At 40.3% G+C, this 26,315-nt stretch overlaps 1 protein-coding gene across 2 annotated transcripts in view; it reads left to right on the top strand.

The window, feature by feature from the left end:
• Positions 1–26,315, top strand: part of LOC146966879 (cadherin-7-like) — a 157,306-nt gene that overhangs the window by 53,179 nt on the left and 77,812 nt on the right. For both annotated transcript variants that reach the window (XM_085762609.1, XM_085762611.1), the window contains exon 2: positions 1,537–2,115. In XM_085762609.1, the coding sequence (XP_085618735.1) occupies positions 1,879–2,115 (237 nt within the window). In that variant the 5' untranslated portion in view covers positions 1,537–1,878. The remainder of the gene's footprint in view (positions 1–1,536; positions 2,116–26,315) is intronic.

The raw sequence follows: 26,315 nt of genomic DNA, 5'->3' as shown, positions 1-26,315 counted from the left end.
GTACTGTACTCCCTACATTCTATGATTTACTTTATGATTCCATTGGAGTAAAACCAAGGCAAAGTGCCGTATCTGTAGCTAATACCAAGCCAAAGTGCAGTATCTGCACCAAAACCAAGGCAAAAGTGCAGTATCTGCCATAAAATGGTCAAAATTGGTCAGAAAGACAAATTACAAAATAAACTTTATTTAAAATACATTTAATTCAGTCCACCTTTATCTAATCAATTATAGACTTGGTAGTTATTCATAATTTGATGCTTAAACCTGACAATGAAAAACACAAAAAGCTGTTTTTCTCAGTTTGGCATTTTTATAGATACTGCACTTTGCCTTTGTAGGGCAGTATCCCTACAGTAGTGAACGTGCGGTGGGGCTCTTAGTTTTCCAAACGTCTTTCCCTCAGAAGAGCGTGAGAAGTCCTAAATGGCACGTCTGACTCAGTATCATCTCTCCATTCATTGCGTTAATTTGCCCGGCGAGCTCTCCTCCTTCAAAATATTTATTGAGGGGAATTTGCTGGAGTCGTTGTTCTTGTGTCAAATCAGAGGAGATGACGCCAGTGATATTATGAAGTTTGTGTAATTGCTTAACAGCTCGACGCTGCCAGGCTGTTTTGTGACATGAAGAGCATCATCTGTCAGGAGCTGATGCTTTTCTCTTGCTTTGACAAGTCTTCATGTTCTTTTGGTGAGGGTTTGGAGCGAGGGAGGGGGGGGGGGGATCTGTCACAGCACGACGATGGCAGGGAGACATATCCCCCTCGATCCCTCTCTCCCTCCCCAACACCCTCTCCCCCCTCCCTCCCTCCTCCTCCTCCTCGCATGTGCTCGGGCCGGCAAAACAAACTGCTGGGAGTAGAGGTCAGGAGCGCTCGGGCCATCATGCTGCTGACAGCTCAGATTTATTTTTAATCTCAGTGATGAGAGCTCGCCATCACAGATCATGTGGCTTGTTAGCGTTAGAGTGGCGATACTCCTCCTCACCCCACCCCACCCTACCCCCCCAAACACTCCACGCCGCCATTTACTCCATGATCTCATACAAAGGAAATGTGACAAAATAATGACCTTGGGTGAGGTAAGGCCCAGATAATTGGGCGGCAGCTGAATGGCATTTGATTGTTATTCCGTGCACTGTTGTTTCATTCGCTCTGCAATCTCTTTGCTTATGTGCATTGAAAAGCCGGGTCATTGCCCCCCCCTCCAACCATCTTCCCCTTATTAACGGTTTGACCTCACCCACTTTCTCTTCGGTGTGTGTGTGTGTGTGAAGGACGTTGTGTTGATTGTATTTACTGTCTCTTCATTTTTTGACCAATTTCCCTATGATTGGTGAAAAATGTCATTATGGTTGCATCAGCAGGCGCATCACTCGATGTCTAAAGTGACAGCGGTCACACAGGCAATTTTGCTGACGGTACTTTCTCTCTTCTCTTCTCTCCTCTGTGCCTTTGTCTCTCTCTCTCCCCCCTTTTTCCTCCTCCCTCTCCACGGTCTCTCTCTCTCTCTCTCTCTCTTTCTTTTTTTCTGATAGGTGCCAATTATACAGACGGTGTGTTGAAGCCTCCCCGCTCGCCATTGACCCTGTTAGCCAGCTTTAATGTCAACTCCCTGGCTCCAAAGTGGAGGGAATTACCCCACTTTTAGTCTCCAATGAGGAAAGAAGAAGAGCAACACAGCAAAATGCAGAGCTTGACTCTTTTTCAACCCACGCGCTCGTTTCTGTGTCTGACTGCTCTTGCTTTCTGGTGAAACACAGGGTCAGGACTGTGTGGATAAAACCCTGAGGGTTTTGACATTTCAGCTTCTCTGTCCTTTTTTTTTTTATTTTATTTTTTTCTTCTGGCCTCAGTACTGCTTTTGGAGGGGGGCCCAGATGATGGGGTGGTGTTGCTCAGGCATATGCAGAGCCCTGGCTCTCCTGGCGCTCCTGTTTCCCTTGCAGAAGAGGGGCTGCTGGGGCCTGAATCCCAGCTCTGGGGATCTGGAGAGGTCCCCACACTCAGATCCAGACCCCTGGGAGGTCCTGCACAGGCACAGACGCAGCTGGGTATGGAACCAGTTCTTCGTATTGGAGGAGTACACAGGAAATGAACCACTCTATGTTGGCAAGGTAAGTGATCTTTGGCTGTTTATGGGTCAGCATTAGCATGGCTTAGCAGTGCATTGTGACATACAAAAGAGATTGCATTTGCACAAACAAGAACCTTTAAATGAACCTATCCCTAGTTGAAAAAAACAAAAAAACACCTTGTGATTAACTGATCCACACATAGCCTATTTCTGCAGATATGTTACAGGCTTATTGCACCTGCACAGAAATACACATATCAATAACCTCTTAGCATAAGGACCTGCAAAATCTGGGACACAGCGCTGTTTTACAGGAGTTGTATATATTCTCAATGCCCTATATAATGTTAAACAAATGAAAAGACAAAACACAGACTGTGTGGGTGGGTGTTGTGTGTCTTATTCCAGCCAGGCTGAAGTATGTGCTTGTGTAAATGGGCAGTTTTAGTTTGGAGGCCGTTGCACAACATGAGGGTAATTTGCATCATAATCAGTCCCCAGAAAAAGGTATAGCCTATACTGTACTGTATGTGTCTTTGTGTAGTAGCTGTTTTGCCAAGGTACAAGCAGAAAGAGCATGTTTTGGTGGAGATATAAGTATGAAAGCCTCCCAATGACATTCAAATCAGGACACAAATGACACATGAAGTGATGTGAGGTTGAACTCCCAAAGTGGCTGTGGTAACACTGCTGCTCTGCTATGGATTGCATATCCACAGGTACAGCCAAGTAGTGGAGGATGTGTTAAGATACATCTCTTCAATAAAAAGTAGAAGCAACACAACGTAGAGACTAAAACTTTTCTTCAAACGGAAACTGCATCAAAATTGTAAGTGTGTGTTTGACAACACCGAATTAAATGTACTCGTATTCGCTTACAGCTACTGTGCAGTGTGATATGAACCATTGAAGTGTTAAATTCTGACTTAAAAAGTGTTGTTAAACTGTACATAATGCCCAAAAGCACATTTGCCCAAAGGAGTTTTTACACCCAGTCATTTGGCAGATGCTGCTATCCAGAGTAGCTCTAACACAGAAATAAAACTCCTGCTTTACACTCTTCTCTGCTCCCTCGATACAGCACACAAGCTGTAATCAGCTACATTCCTCTGCTGGAAGTAACTAGTAATTATGGCTGCCAACTAAATGTAAGTTAAAAAAAGTAAAAAGCGCAATGTTTCTCCTTGAAATAGTTGAAGAACGATAATGTAGATTAAATTGGAGAAAACAAAGTTTAAATGGAGACAGAAGTACCTCAAAATGAAAACAATTAAAACAATACAGATGTTCAATCAGTATACCATACTTCACTAAAAATGATTATTACATGACTTCAGAATTTCAGCAGATGTTACTAACATTCAAATATTAACGGTAGCATTTTTTTTTTTACAAACTTGTTTGAAATCCTCTTCACACTCCAATTGCAACCAATTAATTAAATGCGTTTTCACAAAAATGAAAAAAGTCAGCCACCTGTGGGACAGACAATCCTATTAGTCAATTGGATTGTGATGTGTCAATCAAGCTGCCTCCTCTGCACTAATCATGTGTGCATGACAAGTCGGAGGAAAGGGGCTTGGACTTTTGACTGTTGTAACATTGTTGGTTTACACTACAGGGTTTGATGCCTGAATAACTCCATTTTGCCTATTTGCAATAGTGAAATGTACTTCAGTAGAGTACATTTACAATAATTGACAAAAAGTACAATAATTGACTCTGAAATGTACTGTAGTGTTCCGAATGACATATACTGGAAATGGAAATACTCAAGTAGAATCAAGTACTTGAAAATATACTTGCAGTCCCAGTGCAGTCATTAGAAATGACCAGTAAACATGGGTGATAGATACAGAGGGGACTAAAAAAAGCCTGTTCTATTGCTCTGTAATGTAGTGTAGTGAAAGTAGAAGAATAAAAGGAAAATTCCAAGTAGTCCAAGAAGCTGAAAACTCTGCTGTGATATAACTACAACTCACATCCACAACTCGTATTTCTTTGAAGTCGTGTACTAATGCTGAAGCCGCCTGTTGTAAAATCGCTGGTTCACCCCACAGGGTTTGGAGTGCACAAATGTTGCTCTCCCTATAGCTTTCAGCACCACGGTGTAAATGGACAGCTCCTGCCTGGAAAATGACTTTACTAGCGTGTTGCAGTGCAGGCCAGATGGGTCTTGGATAGCTCTCTAGATCCCTGTTATCTTGGAGAATTTTCTGGTCTTATTATGAAATTAGTTTTCATCTTTCCGCTCATCTGCAGGATAATCATTCTCATCTGCATGTATTTGCTGGGTCTGCCTCTCACAAGCCCATTTCCTTGCTGCCTCTGAACTGGATTATCGTCTCCAGCTGGAATTAGGGTACATTTGACTGTCCTTTTGTTCTCCTCTGTTTTTTTTTCCTGTCTTTTTTTTTTTTTTTTTTGCCAGGGGGATGTTGAAGGGAAACGTATAAATCAGTATGAGCATATTTGTGACACTACTTGAGTTCAGATAAAGGTCATTTTCTTGTCTGGGCATGTATGGTGTCTTACAGAAAAACACTGTCAGACATCTCATCTCATATATCTGACAAGTGGGGAGGGTGGCGTATAGCTATATATTTTTTTGGTGTGTGAACATCTGTGCTGTGTTCTCTGAACCAAATGTTTTGTCCTTGTCCTGCGTGTTGGCCATTTGAAAGTTAAAGAAGAGAGGCCAGTGCAGTAGTATTTCGAGTGGTACTTTTCTTTTACACATGCTTGTGTCTGATTGCTTTTCTTGTTAGTAAATCCCACAGGACGTGAGCAGACTGATTACTTATTCATAGATGTGGAGAGATCTGCTTATCCTCATGGAATATACACAAACTCATTTGCTGGCCCCTTTCCAACAGGTAGACCTTTAGTTTTTTTCACAAACACACACACACATACATATACTATATATTTAAAGGGACATTGTGTAACTTCTCCTGTTATCTATTCACGAAAATGTATTATTTTGTTCAAAAGTCTGTTTTTCATTAATCAGTAATCCCCCCCATCAACAAAGTGAAGTGTTCCTTTCAGCTCTGAATGAGCCGTTCATATCATTCATATCTCCATGGAGCGGGTAAGCTCGGTGCTGCTGCCATGTGGTGTCGCCATGTTTTTACGTTCAGTGGCAGCGTGACGGTAGGAAACCACGGAAACTCAGCGGAGACACCGGAGCTGTCGGCTCAGGTGGAGGAATGGAGCGTTACACTGATGCTGCATTCACCTGCAGTCGGGCAGACGGCCGTCGGTAACAAACCAGATGTCATTTTAGTCACAGAAGTTGAGAGAAAGCCGGTAAAACGTGGGTCAGGTAAACAATACGACATCGCCATGACAACATATTGTCACGTGTATTGTTTTGCCTCGTGCCGTCTGCCCAATTTCACGTGAATGCAGCATGAAAAATACGATTGAGTTGCTTGCGATATACAACCGCAACGCTAGATGGGAGTAATTCCTACACAATGTACCTTTAAATATATTAATGTTTGTTGATTGATTTGATTTTGCTTGGCGTCCTTGGCTTTAAAAGTCTGGGAGAAATACGCCATCAGACATGTAAAAAGTCAGATTGGCTACATCTTTACATCCGACCTCGTGCCCGAGCTCAGTCGAACCCTTTCAGAAGTATGAAAAATCAGATTCATTTACTCCCCTGCGGGACAGAGCGGGCTGCCTGGGAGCTTGAGAAGCTGTCACATTATTTGTTCCCTTAGATCATAGTTGTCACATAGTGTGTGTTCGTTGTGGTATCACAAGGGCACGCCGCTGTTGTAAAAAGTACGGGCGGGACACCCTGACCTCCTGACTCAGTGTGAGCGACGTAGAAGGTCCCACCATGTCAACAAAATGACCTTACTCCAAATGAATTCTCAAAAAAAAAAAGACAAAAAAAAAACACACACACACGCACACACACACATACAGAGATACAGCTGCATCTAATTCTTCATACTCAGCTCTAACAATTTGAAGCAGGTTACAGGCAAAACACTCGAGTGACATGACCAGTAATTTCTTTTGTCAGATGTATCCGGGTATCTAATATGACAAACAATGGGAATCTGTGTCCAAACAACAGGCACAGTCGCTGCACAATTTGGTCATTTGTTTGGCTGGAAGCAAAGGGAAATATGATATAGTCAGGAAATGGGAAGTCATCACTTTGGCCTGGCTGTTCCCTTTGCATCTGCAGTCTGCTCGGCTTTAATGCATTCTGTCAGATTCTGAATTTCACAACCAAATGTCTCATTACGCCTTGGCACTCTGCCTCGGGTAATTGTACTGGCCTGGAATCAGCTGCAGTCGCATCAAGCCCGGAGGAAACGTACATACATTTTTATAAGAAGCACAAACTACACAGCTTTTCCCGCTGCAAATTGGTGACGCACATATTTAAACAAGGCGAAGAAAAACTGCTGGAGCAACTCATCCACTTTACAAACACTTACTGGTAAACGCTGGCGTGATTAATGATTTCCGCGGAGGGTGTTCGCGTGGTTAAATATTTGCGAGCGTTGAAACGCGCCAATCGCGTGGCCTCTGCTGACAAAGCAGATATTACCGTAGTAGGCGTGCTGTTTTGCAGCATGTAAAAGGCGGCATATCAATATTTAGATCTTACTCTCCCCGCTTCATACTTTACAATATTTTCCCTTCTCTCCAATAACTTTTGTGAAGCTACTGCTACAAGCTATTAAGGGTTTTATATATATATTTATATATAGATCTGTTTATGTTCAAGTGAGTGGAGAAATTCGGAGCCTCTGAGGCAGAGTGGTGCTCCACATCACAGGAGGTACAAGCGCACAGACACAGGCCTTATGCTGAATCTCACTTATTTATAGAGATGTCTTCAAAATTGGCAGTCTGACTAACCATCCGAGGAATGGATGGACTTATTTCACCTTATAATTCAGGCGGTATTAGTGCGCGCTCTCTTGCTATACGCTCACAAAGGGAATTCTTCCAGCGCAAATAAAAGAAACCTCACTGAGGAGCAAGAAGATGGAAAACATCTCTGGATAGAAGACTCTCTTGTCAGGTCTTCAAGTGTTACTGGGAGATCGCTCCTCCCTAACATCGCAAGGCTATGAAGATGGAAATGTTTTCTTCATTGCAACAAGTGCTCGTGTTTGATCGTTTTTTATTGCAACACACGTCGGACATCTTTGTGAGCATGCATCTTGAGTCATTTCTGACCTGCCGCTGCACTTGACAATAATTCAGTTTAATAATCAAACAATATGCATCATGGGCATCAGGGGCAGTCCCACAGATAATTACAGCGAAGGGAGCATAACATTTTACTATGCAAGCTACTTCATTAGCATTCTATTAGATGTTCACTGTCAAATGGGTTAGAATCATAGAGCACAGGGCGTTGCTGCAAAGGTCATTCTCAATAGCATCTGCTCACACTCGCTGGTGCCGCAAACACGCCGTCGCAGCTGGGGAGTGGTGAGAGCAGCATGTTGAGCCGGAGAGGAGGAGGGTGATTTAAGCTGACAGAGGAAGGAGCAGTGGGAGGAGGACGAGGAGGACGGGGTGGGGGGGTAGCATCGTATACCTGCTACCCAGGGACGAGGGCTCACAGAGGGGGGAGCTCATGAGGCGTCCTGGGGGCCTCTTCTGGGACGGCGGGAAAAGCCTTTATCTGAGCCGGGGAATCAAAGAGCAGAAAAACAGCAGCGTAAACGAGACTGGAGGGTAGTTATCAGCGGGGGCAGGGGAAAGGACAGAGGAGGAGCCTTGTTTACACTTGCGCTCTCTCTCAAACATATCGGGCCAAGGATAGAGTCAACATCAGCGGGGCAATTTTTTAGATGAGGTCCAGTAAAGTTTAAGTCCAGCAGGAGGTCAGGACAAAGTCAAGACCGTACAACATGAACCGAGATTGATTCAACACCAAAAACCAGCAATAAACCACACCTGTATGTTTTATACCTACACTATAAATGTGTGTGAGGGTTTCAGTGGAGAAATACTTCTGCCTATACCTCTATAATGTACCCTCCATGTCCAAGTAATTACTGCAAAGGGATTTACTGGAGAAAATATCAAGCTCAGGGCTCAGTCACACCTCTAATTCATTTAAACTGAGGCCTGTTCGTCTGACGAGTTGTGTTTTGGCTGGCTTTGCCAAATCTGCAGGTCAAACTCAAAGTTGTTCAGCTCCGATTTTGTGAAATTCAGTGCTGGTAAATCAAATTGTAACTATGACGCAGCTTGTGTTTTCCAGATGGAGCAGCATCCCAGCATCTTGCTTCAGATAGTGATGCGACATCATAACATGATTCCGTGCTGAACGAGTCTCACCGTGGCTTAAACGGTTCAATCATTACTGGATCTGGATTAGTTGATTGACAGAAGAGAAATGATCAACAGTTTTGATACTCGAATAATCTTTTGAGTCATTTAAAAGACAATTCCGGGCAAATTCAACTCGGGGCTGTATCTTCCTAACATTTTAGGCCTAAAAGAAGGAATCTGAAGATTTTCAGTTTAATTGTTCCTGTTTTGTGGTAGTTGTGTCTGTCCCCGCATCGCCACGGCAGCAATGAATGGGAGCGGATTGAAGTTCTGCTGCTTAGGCTGTTTACATCCCTCAAAGCCGCAACTTTTTTCGACAGACAGCGTCAGGTTACTCAAACATGCACCGAGAAGTTTATTTACTTCAAGCAAGTCAAGAGTTGATATTCCTGTGTTTATGACACAAACGGGAGCTTCCGACTGCACCTGAACACACCGAGCACGGCAACTGGGTCTCGCACGAGACTTTGAATTAGATCTAGTTTTACAAACATGTCGGCTTGCTGGAAATAAATAAACTTCTCGGTGCATGTTTGAGTCTCCATCTGACGCTGTCTGTGGAAAAAAAAATGCGGCTTTGAGGGATGTAAACAGCCTAAGCAGCGGAACTTCCATCCGCTCCCATTCATCGCTGCCGTGGTGATGCGGGGACAGACGCAACTACCGCAAAACAGGAGCGATTAAACTGAAAATCTTCAGAATCCTTCTTTTAGACCTAAAATGTTAGGAACATACAGCCTGAGTTGAATTTGCCCGGAACTGTCCTTTAAGGAAAAGTCAAAAATATGCATGAGTGTCAGTTTCTCTAATTTAAGAAATTAATTTTGTAAAAAACTGTGTTTTGACTGTTGACAGAGCAAAACAAACAATTAGAAGATGCCAACTGGGGAACTAGCTCACATTTCTATTAAAAAGTGACAATATATTTTTTAAGATGATATAAGATAAAATAACATAACATAAGAGCCTACTCTACAACATAGGATCAAAATAAGTGACATCTTTTTATTAATGCTGTTTATATTTTGGTTACGGGGTATTGATATTTTGCTTATACTGTATGCATTTCAGTTTATGACAATATATGTATTTGTGGTAATATTGTTATTGTGTTGCCATGACAAAAACCTAAATATATAGTCAGCGATGAGGAACTTATCTTTAGCTTGCATGTAACAAAGACGCTAAATCTTTGACATGAAAGATGTTGTCTAAATTTAACGGAGCAAGATGCACCCACACAGGTATTTTCACTCACGGAGGCTGATCAGTCAGGTGGAAGCTGAGCAGAGCCACGCTGGGAATTACCCGACGATACCAAGCTGTATGTAGTTATGAGAATGATAAAGGTGTCATTTGTCCTGCCCTAACACCTGCATCAAAACCACCAGGAGAGTACGGGAGCTGTCAATCACACGGCACAGTTTGAAAGGTCCAACATCAGTGAAAGCCCCCAAGTGGGTCGACTGCGTGTCTGCGGCGGCTTACAGCTGCTTCGCCCTATAAATTCTGAAGACACATTTTTTCTCCAGTGAGTCTACACACTGACTCTTGAGATATAACTGTAGGATTAAAAAAAATCTTGTGAATTGAAATGTTGTATTAAATAAGCTCCAGCCGCAGCCTTTTACACCTGACATCCTTTACAAGAGCAAAGGAGATCACAGATATTTAGAAAAACATGTTCTCAGTCTCAGTCTACAGTGATTTACTCCTCATATGTTTGCTCTTATTACAGAAGCTGTTTATCTTTTTGCCAAATGAAGTCATTATTTACAGCTTGGATTTACTCACCGTCCTCTCGTCTCGTCTCGTCTCACCCCCTCGGTGAGAGTCTGCAAATTTATGTTGGTCTGGTGATGTTGGCTTGGTGAAAACAGAGGTGCATCATGTTTGGCATTTGGATGTACTGTATCAGTGTGAGATAATGTTTCTTGTAGCGAGTGATATTCAAACTTAATTAAATATTAAGGGATATGGCGAGAGCAAAGGGAGTTGTGAAGCAGTTTGAAGTTGTGTATTTTATGTTTTTCGGTTTCCTCTTTTATGTGCCTTTTTTTTTTGTCTGGGTATTTGGTTGCTGAAGTTTCCTGAAGTGCTGATGTATTGAATTTTCGACATCCCCAACAGGTCTGATGTTGAATAATTCAGGAGAGGTCCTGAGCCTGTGCTGAGAGTATAGACATACTATGAATACACACAAAAAGTGAAGTTTTTCGATCTCTATTTTCCCTCTACAAAGTGGATAACAGGTGGCCTGGAGACTATTGTGTTTGCTACAACAGTGGTATCAAGCATTTTTCTCCACTTCACTGAATAATGTAAGCATGGCAGGGCTCGACTGGAAACGGGCGGTTCATGTATTACAAAGTGTTGGGTTAAATGTCTGCCACTTGTTACTGAGGTTTGTGGCTTTAAAGAAGAGGTGGAAAGACCGTTTTTCTTTCTCTGAAATATATTTTTGTCAGTTGGAAAGCAGAAGAAAGAGGAGATATGAGAGACGTAGGAGAGAGGTGTTTGTCGGGCATCAGAGTGCAGAGGCTACTTCTCCTCAAAATGAAATGAGGCGCCATAGACCGGTGCTCATTTTTCACACACTAATTGCATTTCACATGGATATCTGAATGAAATCAAAGCAGTTTGATGTCGGTGCGTCTGAAATTGGCTTTCATACGGATACACCGGCAGACAAGAGATTGGAGACGTTACAAATGTTTCCTTAAGATTACAGGGATATTGAGTTTCCCCATCTCTTGTTGTTTTTCCTACTCCAGGTACATCCAGAGAGCCGCTCATTGTGTCAAGTGCGTTTTGAGATTGATTCATTATGTATTACCTTCTGCTGCTTACGGGACCCCAGGTTCAACATCTATCAAAACGCCATTGAATTTGACTCTTAACAAACACTGAAGCGCCACAGTAATCAGATTACTACCCACTTTGAGCTGTAGTCTAATTTCTGAAATGTCCATCTGAGTGAGAAAGCAAGTTTCCTTTTTCAGGTTACAGGTGGAGGAAATAATCTGGTTAACACGGCTGAATTTGTGAAGGTGAAATCTGATTATTTATCCATGTACAGTACAGTGTAGCCTTATCCTGGTTTCTACGCATTGTTGCATGTAATATCATCCAAAGTTTGCTTGAAAAAACAAATCTATGGAGTAGATAAACTCACAAAAAAAATCTGTCTTTGTCTGTGTTTGCAATACATACTTCTGAACAGAAGGAGATTTAACTATGAATCTATGTATGGCAGTGTGGCCTTTCTTTATTGTCACAGCAGCCATGTCTACTCCTACACACCTTGTAGCTGGAAACAAAGGGTAAATGTTAGTCACAGTGTCATGTGAGGCTGTAGATAAATGCTAACACACTGTAAGCAAACTAATACGCTCACAATGATGACACAAACAGGCTGTTTTAGCAGGTATATATATATGTTCATAATCTTGGTTTAGCTTGTTAGCATGCTAACATTTGCTAATTAGCACAGTGTTACAGTAATTTGTCTGGTAATTTGTTAGATGTCTCATACAGGAAATGTAGTTACAAGTCGTCCTCAGTATCTGTTCATAACTATTGACTATTGAACTATTGAAAATGACAACTTCATAGTGCTGCCATAGTAAAAGTCAGTAGGGTTCATCCTCTGGGTAGTAAGAATGTCTGTGCAAATAAATCACAACACTTCCATATAGTTAAAGGGATTGTTCAACATTTTGGCAAATTGGCCCATTGCCATAATCCCTAAAGTTTTAGGGGTAGGATCGTTACCTTTAATTGTTGGTGCAAGCTATTTTTAGAACGGTGGAGCAGAGCCGTGAGCTGCTCAGAACTACGTACGCTACGGAGGCTAATGGGATTTCTTGGTTTCCCTCATCAAACTCACCAAATACACAATTCAACAACTCCAAAACACTCTGGTGGACAAGTTGTGACCTGTACATTACCACGCTATGAGATAATAACGGAACGTTACGAGACGGAGTTGTTTTAGAGGCAAATGCAGAGACTGCTTGTCAAAAAACTGCCCCCGATGGGAACGCGCATCAGCGGTTTTGCATGAATTTACCTCGAAAACAACTCTGTCTGGTAACGTTCCGTTACTTATCCATGAGAGCGTTTTGGAGTTGTTGGATTGTGTATTTGATGAGTTTAATGAGGGAAAAGAGAGTGAGAGATATAGGTTTAACTGAGTATGATTATTCAAAGAGGACTACTGCTGTTTCCCAAAAAACCCACTAGGCATACTATCTCTGTAGAGTTTACTATGAAGTGATTTCGCCATTTTGCGGTGTTGTGTGTAGACTGAATGTAAAGCAAGGTTTATTATCCCCTGTAGTGGGCTCAGTATCCCACAGAGGATCGTAAAATGTAGTATACAACCTATGGTCAGTAACCAAGCAACTGCCTTGCATCATGCATTGTGTTCGTGGTAAAAGAAAGAAAAAATGTCTCATCTGAAGAGGCTGTGAAGGTACATTAGAAAAGGTTAGAAAACTCTGCTAACCTGTCTCTAGTCATTTTTTTACTCTAACAAACTGGTAGAAGACATTTTGTATCAATGATAGAAAGTCATCTCTGTTTACAGTCGTGCACTTTAGGGCTGTTCTGACGTCAGACCATTTTGAGGAAAGGGTAGAAGGGGAAATACATAAACTAGTTATACGACTTTCTCACCTTAACCTGATTATGTGTGTATGTGTCCATGTAAACGTGTCCAAATTGCTGCTCGGCTAAAGTAACCTGAAGCCGTTCTACCCCCTCTCCTTCACCATCCTCTCCTCCTCACACACACACACACACACACACACACACACACACACACACACACACACACACACACACACACACACACACATAGACTTTTTTATCCAACCCCAACCCCCACACTCTCCTCTAGACATTTACCATCCAATGGATGAAGGGACCCTAATATGCTAAAACCGGGGATGCATTGGCCACCTCTCACTGTAATTAAATTCACTCATAATGAATCATAGCCCCTAATCCTAAAACAGGCTATATTTCCACAGGGAGAAGAAATGACCTACATGTACTGGAAAAGCTCTTAGTATAGCCTTTCTACTACAGCTTTTTTACTTGGCATCTGCTCTGAAAATATGACAAACTCACACAAAACTCACTTTGAGCTGTGTTGAAAGTAAATGGCTGGTGTGGCGTGCTTATTTACATATCAGTGCTTCTCATTTATATATATCACACAGGGTGTAGTTGAATAAATCAGGTAGCAGCTTCAAAGGATTCACAGCAAGTAATGTCACAGTTTGTGAGAATTTCTTAACAATGTGGTCAAGTCTTTTTTTATATACAAATACATACTTTTTGGTTTCAGCTAATTCTTTCTGACTTCAATTGCAGTGTGACATGTGACGGCTCGTTGCTATGTGGAGACTAATCTTTGCATAGTAACTCAAGGCAATTAGGGTATTGTATGAGCCCGTCATCAGAATAATGTTGGTGATTCACAGTGTTGCCTCTGTACCTTTTGCTCTCGCTGGTGGATTTTCTCATTTGCAGACCATGTTGGTTGCAGCCCAAGATATTGTCACCGGTTTATTGTGTAAAAGAAAATTTTTTTTAATAAATATATACATACATTTAGCAGCAGGAGAACACAGATAATGTGTACTTTGTTTTTCTGTTTTGAATAGCCACAGATGGAAATAAATATAGTGCACTGGGTTGCAATGGCGGGGAAGTGGGCTAATTATGATTTCTATCTTTATTTCTGGTGCTTGAATTATTGTGTTGAATTCATTACCGTCTTTCTTTTACTTAATTGCACGTAGTCACTAATTGGATTATAGAATGTAGAATTTAAGCTTTTAATTCAAGCTTTTATTTGTTCCTAATAATTGGCCACTGCTATCAATAACATGGCTCTGGTAAACAACTTTTTCATCAAGAGCACATTGGATGGTGCTTTCTTTTTTGGTAATAATGCACTCTTCCCTACTGCATGCCTTTCTGTTTAGTAATATGACTATAGCTGCATTTACACGTATTACTATGCTGCCCTACAAAGGCAAAGTGCAGTATCTGCATTTTTTCAATTTTTTTTGACCAATCAAAAGTGTGGCATATTCTCTTCAATCTGGTAGAATTTGATTTTGGTGCTGCTAAAATTTCCAGAGTTATTGGGCTTTTTTATTTTGCTGTCCATCCAAAAAAGCACTGTGAAACCAAGGCAAAGTGCAGTATCTGCAAAGAGTACTGTACTCCCTACATTCTATGATTTACTTTATGATTCCATTGGAGTAAAACCAAGGCAAAGTGCCGTATCTGTAGCTAATACCAAGCCAAAGTGCAGTATCTGCACCAAAACTAGGGCAAAGTGCAGTATCTGCCATAAAATGGTCAAAATTGGTTAGAAAGACAAACTACAAAATACATTTAATTCAGTCCACCTTTATCTAATCAATTATAGACTTGGTAGTTCTTCATAATTTGATGCTGTTTTTCTCAGTATGCCATTTTTACAGATACAGTGTACTGCACTTTGCCTTTGTAGGGCAGTATGGTATTAGGATAATCAATCAATGAATATGCTTTCTTTAAACAACTGGATGTTCATTTTGTGGTTGTTTTCTAGGTCGTAGCAAATTTAAACTTTGACCTCATGGTGTCATTATCAGCAAATTTTCAAATTTCATGGCAGCCCATCCACTAATTTGTGAGAAACTTCTTTCAATATTAATAGTAACCTCATTGTGGATCCAAAGGAAAGAGGATGCATCCTCTTTTTCCCTGTCCATCCAGTAAAACATTTTATTAAAACAAAAATGTCAAATGGTGTTTGACAAAAGTCAGGGATCATCAAACCTGTTGGGCCGTTAAAATCTCTACAAACATTCATAGCAGTCCATTCATTGGTTGTTGAGATATTTCAATTTGGCCCAAAGCCGAGGTTCTTGGCACACATCTATACCTGACTAAATGATGTTGGCCCATGAAAGTCTAGATAGGGAAGCTCGGTTGCATTACTTTGTCCTAAAGTTTTTAATCCCATGCCCGAGCTGAACGGCCAAATGACCTAGTAAATACTCTGAATGCAAGAAGTGACCTTTGCTTCTCTCTTCCTCTTCATCTGAGGTACGGGCATGGCTGTAAAAAAAAAAAGCATGATTACGCGATTCAAAACTTGGATGCTCCAGTGAACAAAACTACCCCCCACCCCCACCCCTCCACTCGCCTTCATTACCGATTCCACATGACTGATTTGGGAAATTTGATCCAGTTAGGATCAGACATGGAGAGGCCCAGGGCTAATTCATGAAGAATATAACCACAATCACTGCATTGAAAAGAGCTGGTGGCAGTATTGATGTGTGTTTCTTTTCATTCTCTTGTACCGCAAAGCACTCATTCAGTCTCAGGGACAACAAAGATATGTGGATCTTGGCTGGTGAAGACTCTGTTTTTTTGCACCGAGCTGTAGTAGTGATTTTCATCTGTTTTATGTCTGGTACAAACCAAGGACATTTTCTGAAAATATAATTTAAGCATCTTCTACTCATTTTTAAAATAAAATTCAAATGACCTTCTTAAGTGTGTCTTTGAAACCTATATCTTCTCTTCGTGTCTTTTCCTCTCCCTTTTTTTCATGAGTTTAAGTCTCCATATCTCCATAAAAAGACTAGTTATATCCTATATGTGCAAAGTAAACTAAAGGTGCAGGTCAAATTACTTTCCCTCATTTTAGAAAACATTAGTCCTTTAGTCCATTTCAGATATTACTTTGACACAGATGAAATTTGTTAAATTTAACCGCTCCAGAGAAGTTTGAGGGATTTCTGTGATGGTATCCTGTTCTTGGAACCCAGCCCATTCATTTTCTATGGAGGAGATGAGTTCATAGTCTGACAGTGTTAAATTATGCCGGGGGGCTAAGGCTATGCAAAGACTATGGGATGATTCAGAGATGGATTGGGCGATGATCTAAGGTTGTTATTGAATTTGGCTCCTGATATCCCTCAGAATGAAGAATGGAGTCAGGAGAGTGATTTGCTCTTTTTTCTTGGTGTGAGACTAAATATATTCACTACTGCAGGGATTGTGTACACATCAAAAGTCTTCCTTCCCAAAGGCCCTCTCGTGTTGGGGTTTAATAAGGTATTTTATTGTTTGAAGTAGTACTGCTTGTTTGAGTTGTTTATAATCCCTTTGGATCGTAGCAGCACAGTTGGTAGTGTAAAAGAGATGGCATTATCCCCGTGTTTACTTTTCTTTCTCTCCGGTACCAGGCGTTCGGTTACATTTTCTAATCCAGGTGGGTTGTTTCATTTTTTCCCCCAACCAAAGAACTGAAGGAGGTCTGGAGTCACGGGGCTGACGAATCTTTCAGTGCCAGTGGTGAAGGATGGATGATGTGTTAGTTGGGTATGTATGTAGGCGCTGCACAGAGAAGGAGAGGTAAATGGAAAGATAGGACAAGGTAAGAAGAATGCCGTCTGTAGCAGGAATGTGTGTGTAGGTCAAAGTAATAATGTGGAGAAGCTCACGTAACGCAGCCGCAGTCCTTGACTGTCTTATGGTGCAGTGTTATAGCAACACTGGAGTTAGTCAGCAGGCTGTGGCTCAGAGTCTCTCAGAAATGTACACTCTAGACAATTATTTCAGTGCTTGTGAGGTTTTGCAGCCTGACCCTAACCCCTAACCCTTTTATGCATATTTCAGTAGATAAGAGGAAAAACATAATTATTCTACCAAAATTAATTATGTGTTGCACCTGTTCACTTGTAACTTTACTGCAGGAGATCACATTTAAAAAAAAAAAATACAGCATTTGATATTTTATTTAGTTTTTTTTTTTTTTTTTACGTCACTTTCTGGCACAATAATTATGAAAAAACAAACCAAAAAAAACTTGGAATGGACCATTATTTGCTTTCAGATATTAAAAGATGCCAAAAAAGGAAGAAAACAAACAAACAAAAGAAACATCTGCAGCTGTTTCAACAATCAGTTCATCTCTAAGACAATCTGAAACTAAAATATCAAACAATCCTTTGTTTCACCATCTTAGTAGTTGGGTTTTGCTGTTTTCTTCAGCTTCTGGGAACACTGTTGTTTGTCTTTTTATGTTGCGCTTTGGTTTTACTGTATAACCCTGGGTTTAAAAATGTATGCAGAATTTTTACTCTTCTCTCGATGGGAACAGAGGAAATACACTTCACACTGATCAATACAGTATGTTTTGTTTATTTATTATGTGGTATGTTTTTGAAAATTCTAATACCAATTGGATTTTCCAGATGTTTTTTAGTGAGGGTGTATCCACACTGAAGTGAATAGGAAATACTTTCTTGTGTTTGAATGAAACAGAGAAAACTGCTTAAACACTACACAGGCAAGCAGGTCTTTTACAAAGAGTAAAGAGTGCATTGCACATTATATCACTTCTACTGGCTTATATGACCAGTAATTAAATTCTCTATTAATTATTTTGATCTAAAAATGCGTCAAGTTCATTTTTCATGTAAAATGGTTTATTTATTGCGTTTAGGGATAAGACTTGCCCATAGATAAAACCCCATTCAAAAATGAATTTATTTGACTCTAATGGGAAAATCTATGAAGAAAGCTGCAAGTGCAATTCTATTGTAAATAGATATCTGACCTGTTTGACAGAGGTGAAATAGAGATAAAATGGGAACAGCCAAAGGGAATTTAAAAAATACACATCTCTAGTGAGAGCATTAGTACGTTTTTACATTAAATAGCTCTTCTCATGTTATTCGATACGTAACATAGGTACATGTTGCTGAGTCATACCGTTCTGTTGTGAGTTAGAGTCACGGCCCACAAGGAGTCGTGACATCCACGCGTTGCCCGAACTTTTGCTGACTCTTCATCTGGTGGCCTCGGGGTGTTTTCAGCAGACGGTGGCATATACAGCAGAGATGTCACGCTCACCCTGGTGCTGTCTGGGGGACTTAGGGCAGCGGCACAGCAACAGGAACAACACATTGGTATTCCCACAAGCGGCAGATGAAATCAAAGTTGACTTGTTCTTGACAGCGAGATTCCCAAGTGTCATGTGAGCAATAGATAGGAGCACAGTAGCACATAATACCATATTTACACACAAAGGAAACACATCTGCTGCACAGCTGCTCAGAGTGTCAATGCTGCCTTCAAATGCAGTGGCCAGAATTTTTCAGGTGGAGCCTATACTGCCTACATACGGTGAATCACTGAATCAGAGGCTGGACTAATACAAAGATTATATGTGAATAGAGATGGAAAAGATTCTAACGTTAGATATGTGAGTGTTTTACGTCATCAGCTCAGCACTCTGTAAAACCCCAGGTGAGGCTGCCAATTTTCACCCTTCAGCACCAATGCTGTGATGTGTTCTAAGAGCCCAGATGTAGACAGACCCGTCACCTGCCCAGCATGGCGCTGTTAAACTAGAAATACCACAGCTGCACCGCGTTTAGAAATGAAAGAATGAGTGCAGCTTCGGAAGAAGTTTTAAAAACACACAGTCGCCGATTGAAAGGTCTCACACGGATCGCTCCGACACTTTTACAGGAGTACCAACCCGGGGATGAGATGTGACAGATCCTTTTTACAGTTTGCACAGTGGCTAGCAGCTCACCGTGTCTCCACTGCCTCTGTGTGAGCTTTAGAAGTCCATGTGATGACATTGCTCCTTGCAGCTGTATGTGTCAGAAAGAACTCCACTGGCAGTGGAAAAGAAGTCAATTTGCTCCTATTAGCAAGTTTCCCTTATATCCACTATTTTGGTAGAGAACAGAGGTATAACATTACAAATGTGGTCATGTTATGATTAAAATATGATGGACTGCATTATATCCATTAAACTATGCTGCCCTACAAAGGCAAAGTGTAGTATCTGTAAAAATGCCAAACTGAGAAAAACAGCTTTTGTTGTTTTTCATTGTCAGGTTTAAGCATCAAATTATGAATAACTACCAAGTCTATAATTGATTAGATAAAGGTGGACTGAATTAAATGTATTATGTAGTTTGTCTTTCTGACCGAATTTGACCGTTTTATGGCATATTTTGTGACCAATTTTGACAGTCTTATGGCAGATTCTGCACTTTTGCCTTGTTTTTGGTGCAGATACTGCACTTTGGCTTGGTTTTACTCCAATGGAATCATAGAGTAAATTATAGAATGTAGGGAGTACAGTACTCTTTGCAGACACTGCACTTTGCCTTGGTTTCATAGAGCTTTTTTGGATGGACAGCAAAATAAAAAGCCCAATAACTCTGGACATTTTAGCAGCACCAATATCAAATTCTACCAGATTGAAGAGAATATGCCACACTTTTGATTGAAAAAAATGCAGATACTGCACTTTGCCTTTGTAGGGCAGCATGGGTATACAATCTTAGGTGAAAGTTCCAACTAAAATACATCAGAGCTTTTGAAAAGAAAATCTGTGGAGTCCTATTTCCAAGTGGGAAACATGGATATAGGATTATACCCAAGCTTCTAAGATTTAAGCAATCAAAATAAGTGCATTTCTCCACTTGCTGCTGTTTTTATGTGCCTTCCCAATTCACCCACAAAGTGCTGGACTAATTAACCATTCAGGCATTGTGTCGGCATGTAAGTGTCATCACTATCATTGGCTGAACACACTCAAAGACACGCTCACGGATGCACATATACACTTAATCTCCCACAAGCACTTCTAATTGACAACTTCTTGAAAGTGTCTCACCGCGGTCCCAAGCTCTAAATAATTTTCTGCACTGCTGGTTTCCACGTGTCCAAGCAAATATGGATATAAGTGTTTGGAGGTTGAGCCCTCTGAGGGCGCCTGTTTCTCAGCTGATGTGACTGATATATTGCTCCATTAACAAACCGGCGTCTGGCTTATTGGCCCAGAAGATGAAGAAACTTCACGGGCTCATCAGAAACCCTCTTCACGCTTTAGCTATGACTTTTACTAAAGGCCACTTTCAATAAATGTCAGGCTGCAAACATTGGTAAACAGTTTTAGCTCTGATCAAATTTCAGAGGGGTGGTATACTCAGCGAGGTTGCCACGTCTGTAGGATTACAAGGGTTCCACTTTGGAAATGGCACATTAAACAAATGGAGCATTTCCCACTGGTGACGGCAGTATTTATTCCCACCACTGCGGAGGCCTGCCCTTTCACTTCACGTCCCGCTCACCCAAACGTTGAATTCTACCCCCCCCCACCCCCCACCCCCCCCCCCCGCATCCGTTCCCATCACAGGATGAGGACTTGTCTCACTCTGGTTACAAAGACCAGCTCACTCACATCTGATGAAATCTTTCCGTGGATCAAACTTTTTTGGCACGCCTTGCCTCTGCAAATTTCCATAAAATTTAAATAAAAAGATTGCATCAGAATTATGAGTGAGAAGTTTTCTCCTCCTCCTCCTCTCTTTGATGTCTACCTGTGATCCAACATTAGAATAGATGTGTATTTTTTTCCCTTCAGCTCGACATAAAGCAGCTCCATCAACACTCACAGAAGGAAATGAAAATAAATATGAATAGTTTAGGCAAGAAAATAAAAGGATAATATTATCTAAATCTGTCAAATCTGATATTCTGTTGGTTAACTCAATGTTGAGTACATAAGTAGAATGTGTTATTTTATTCATATCATTACTATTACTTTGTAAAGATAGGCAGTAGCAGAAAATACCTTACCTTACCTTGATTTTCAGTAAATGTACAGTATGGAGACACAACATGTTCAATATTTAATGAATAAATAAATGCGTACTATTTAATTAGACAATCTTATGATAAATATAGAAACTAAATATCCAAAAATAAAATTGTAATATGATCCAAAACATTTTTTAAATTCAGCTTAGCATGAAATTACTTTTCTTTTTAAATGTGAAATCACCAGGTCATTTTTATTTCATCATTGACTGTTTGATTAGATATGTGAAGTTTTGTGTGTCAGTCAGGAATTTGTATCTCTTGCATGTTTTAGCTGCTATAAGACATCTATGCAAACTCAGAAACATATGGTGTGAAAGGATGTCACATATTCACATTCATAAGAGGTGTTCATAAAAACTATTTATGTGAGCAAATAAATGTAATCACTTGAAGAAAGATGGTTAGGATTTGTGGAGCCATTTTGGTTTAGGCCTGTCCTTTCATGTTAATTCATGTGTTGATTATTTGTTGTTTTATTCTCATAAAACACCCTTTTTTTATCAGTTTGTTAGTTTTATGGTGTGAACTAAATGCAGATTCAAGTAGAAATCAAATTAATATTTAAAATTGTATTTTGAATATGTTTTAAGAATAGGGTCTTACTTTGTTGGCCTTATTAGAGAATAGGTAGTTTAAAGCTGACAGGAAATGACATGTGAGTAAGACGGGGGATGACATGAAACACAGATCCCAGGCCAGTCATAGTGGCTACGTGGCCTGTGTCCCAAACTAGAAGGCATTATGGGCCAGGGTGTCCCAAAGTAACCGTTTTGTCTGCTAAGAGTCACAAATGGTTAAGTAATATCAGTCCCAAGTTCTAAGAACAGGGTGATTTATGGGTAATTATGAGGTGGTTATCGTTCTCCTGATCCACATCTCCAATATTTGGATTGTTCATTGCCCTTGTCGGTCATCTTCAGCCATGTATTGTGGGTGACTAGTGTCTGAGAAGAGATTATTGATGTCACTGTCATCAGGCGGTCACCTTAGAGTGCTCCTAGCGATGAGTACTCTTCACTGAACAGCTTTTTAATCAAAATAATGTGTGTCAGACACTACTGAAACCTGTTTGCTGTGGAGAGCCTGAGTAAACAAACAATTATTCTTTCCACCAGCATTCAAACAATATATGAATGACACGAAAACAGTGTTTGCCAAAATCAATCAAGGAAAAATAGCGAAGATGCACTTTGCGATCATTTTATTGTATTTGTGTATTATTGTATGGCATTTTTATAACAATGTTTTCATAACAACAGAGATTTTCTTTTTGAAGCACACAAATGAATGTAATCTTTGCAAAGAGGAGAATCAGTTAAGTTGGTGAGGTTGAATTATTGAACACAGTTAGCAAATTACTTCACATAGGATAAATATAGAAATGGAAATAAAAAGATGAGTTGATGGATGGATGAATTTGACAATGTGTTTCTTGTTTAAAGATCCAAGTAGATCTTGACACTTTTACAAAACACCATGCTAGTGGCTTTGTCAGACACTGAAGTGCATTAAAGGTATAGTCATAGCAGTAGGTTTGTTACCTTTAATTGTCGGTGCAAGCTATTTTTAGAACGGCGGAGCAGAGCCACGAGCTGCTCAGAGCTACGCTACAGAGGCTCAGGGGATTTCTTGGTTTCCCTCAAATACACAATCCAACAACTCCAAAAACAAGTTGTGACCTGCACATTCACCATGCTATGAGATAATAACACAATGTTACGAAACGGAGTTGTTTACGAGGTAAATACAGAGACTGCTTGCTGAAAACAACACGCATCAGCGGTTTTGCATGAATTTACCTCTAAAACAGCTCCGTCTCGTAACATTCTGTTATTATCTCATAGCGTGGTGAATGTTCAGGTCACAACTTGTCCACAACAGCGTTTTGGAGTTGTTGGATTGTGTGTTTGATGAGTTTGATGAGGGAAACCAAGACGCTCCATTAGCCTCTGTAGCGTAGCTCTGAGCAGCCTGCTGCTCCGCTGTTCTAAAAATAGCTTGCACCGACAATTAAAGGTAACAAACCTATGCTGGTTACAATGCTACAGTAATATGCTAATGTTGGACATTCTTTATCTTATTTTAGTAAGGTAGCAGGTTTGCTGATTAGCACTAAACCAAAGCAATCAACATAATCCTTTTAACAAAATCAATGTGCAAAGTTGTAGGAAAAGTTTTCTAAAGAATAAAAACTGTAAACCTCTATCGTTGCATTAGAAGAAAAGTCAGGGGATTAGCAACGTGATGAGGATCCATCCTCAGGGGACAATGAAGGTCTGGACGACATTACACGCCAAGTAATTGAACAGTTGTCGAGATATTTCAGTCTGGATCAAGGACAGAGTAGAGTGACCATCATTGCCATTCAGAGAGCGATCTGCTGGCATGAATAAAAATCTGTTGGATGGATCTGTCATCCCTGCACAGATGAGTTCTGTGATTATCAACTACTTGAAGTGCTGTCCCGAAATCCCTTCCCACGCAGTTGCACACCACTTCACAGTTTAATTAACACAACCGATGGCTCTCAAGAGTGCCGCGCAACCTCACACGTGATCTCATCGACCCCAAACCACCTGCACGGGTTCAAATGTCTGGGAACTCCTCATGATTATCAGTCAACAGGACTCATGATGTCTTTTAAATGACTTGGAGGGCAGAAAATTTAAAATGCACAAAAAATACCTATATATCTGCATTAATCCTGCATACAAAAGTAGAGCTGCGGTTTTAGCTTCCAAAAGGGAGTTTTAAAGCATTCTAACAAAGCGCCAGAGATTTTTTTTTATATGACAGCCAATGGGGAGCGGCTGCAAGACAGATGGAAAGCAGCCACTTTGGAAAGGCCTGTCATCTTTGTTGGCAGAGTGGAGTGCTTTATAAAGTTGTCGAACATTTTTAACTTTTCAGAGGGAGACCACACAAAGTGGACTGTGAACTGCTGTTTTTTGCGAGCGGAGGAAGAAGTGTTATGGTTTTCACCTGACATGGTTGTCACATTACAGTAAGATCAAGGGTGGAGAAACCAAGTGGAGAAGTTTGTAGTGGCTGCTTTGACGGCGCGGCGCTCTGCTGTGGTGATTCTTTGACTGCTGAACACCTTTTGTGAGCCACCTCTTGTTATTTCTTTTGCACAGAATGTGAATGTTTTCTATAGAAAGCCAAAGGAAAACCTTCACTAACCTTTCTGTCACATTTCTAGCATAGGTAATAGGTAATTTAAATACCTAAAGAAGTGCACTAACAAATCAGAATCAGCAATACAATGAAATCACTTTATATTGACCAGGAGGGTCATGTACTTTCTGATATTGTTTTTTGCCTTTCTAGCTAGAATTTCAAGTATAAAAACCTATAAAATATAAAATCTTTTCTTCCTCGATTTCCTTGAGGGTTTTCTTTTCAGGAAAAAGTTTTTTTATAGGAAACCTTTGACATCTGGTCAGATTATAATGCACATGGTCACATCAAGAATACAAAACATATGCAGAACAAGTTAAGAGGTGTATCTTTATTACAGCACAAACATAATAGTGCTGCCTTCTTTGTCATTTTTCTCGGTATTATCACATCTTCTTTGTGTAATCCCCCAGACTCACTGTGTAAAAGTATCATTTTAAAGCTTCCATAACTGTAAATGTTGTTGTAAACCTTCCCAGGTAGAATAGGGATATGTTATAATGTCATCGAAAATACATTGCTGCTTTGGTAGAATAGAATTTTATTCTAATTGTAACTTTTTTGTAGCATTAATTCTCATATAAAAACTGTATTATGAATAATGGCCCAAGCTGTTACAGTATAGCATTAGCCGACACAAACAATGGGAAAAAATGAAAAATTAATAAATAAAATCCATTGTTAAACTCAGCATAAAGTGCATCTCCACAGCTTGCAGTATTACAACCAAATGAGACCACTCCACACCCTGAGTGTCTATTTTTAACAGAAACACTTGTTTCATCCACCTATTAATTTAAAAATTAAAGTTTTTCCACCTCTCTCTTTAAAATGGTTTGCTCCCTTCCTGCAGCACTTACTGTAGATTTTTCACATTAAAAGCCTGCCCATAATGGGAAGGCTGAAAAATTAGTATTGTGAAAAACCGAGAAATGTTGAGTCTGACGTGACTGTGGTTATATTGATGGTATTAGTGCTGTTGAAAGGTACATAATAAATAATTGATCAAGGCCACATGGAGTAAACATGGAGGAAGTATTGTGTTTGCATTGACTGGATGCAATTTCTTGCTGCTTTTGAAATAAATAAGTTACAGCCAACATGCACACAAAGCCAGTGAGTATATAGCTGATGCATATATTATATAGCCTACTGTAGACAAGTGACAAGTTAGAGAGAACAACCTGAATAAATCAGTGGAGAAACAAAACAAATGCAGATGTTTCCACATAGCTGCTTTGCATGGTCTAATGATTCTGTCAATATCCCATCATGCTGTGTGGCAGATGTTTAAAGGATCAGAATGGCAAGGAAAGATCTATGTGACCTTGAGAGATGATGGGTTCATTTTTGGGGGCATGATGGTAGGAGCCACAGTTACAAAGATGCTCAACTGGCCAGTGTTTTGTTTAGTTTAGTTTAGTTTAGTTTATTAGTTTAGTAAGGGACAATGTGCAATTACATTAATCATTTAAAGGAAAAAAAATGAAAAGATGGTTGCACCAGATTTAGTTTCCAGCTAATTTTCATCTGTAGTCCCTACACATAACATAAAAGTAATAAAATACACAGAATACAAGCTATTATACAAAGATGAGGCATAAACAGACACAGTTAGACAATGGACAACATTTACACAACAACATGTATGAGGTAGGCAAAGTGCAAAGTGCTTATAGCAGCAAGATGTTGATTGTCATATACTGTATGTGTGGTGGACACACACAGTATCAGTGCAGTAACTGTATGTGTAGTGGACAAAGTGCAAAGTGCTCATAGCAGCATGATTATTCATAGTATTGATTATAATAAATAAAGTAATAATAAAGATAAAACATGAAAGTGGCGACAGTGGCAGATGTAATACCAACGATGGTAATTCTCAGTTACAAAAAATAAAAAATGACCAGCTATGGTGATGTGACAGATGTATCTGTGGATATCAGATGGAAACAGAGACAAGAAGTGCTAACGACAAAGAGAAACAGCCTAATGAGTCGGGCAGAGAGCCTGACA

Source organism: Trachurus japonicus, chromosome 20 (assembly GCF_045865225.1).
Source record: "Trachurus japonicus isolate A0001 chromosome 20, Traja_1.0".
NCBI classification, from domain to species: Eukaryota; Metazoa; Chordata; class Actinopteri; order Carangiformes; family Carangidae; genus Trachurus; species Trachurus japonicus.
The sequence above is the reverse complement of the archived record's forward strand: the minus strand, read 5'-3'. Positions and strand labels throughout refer to the sequence as shown.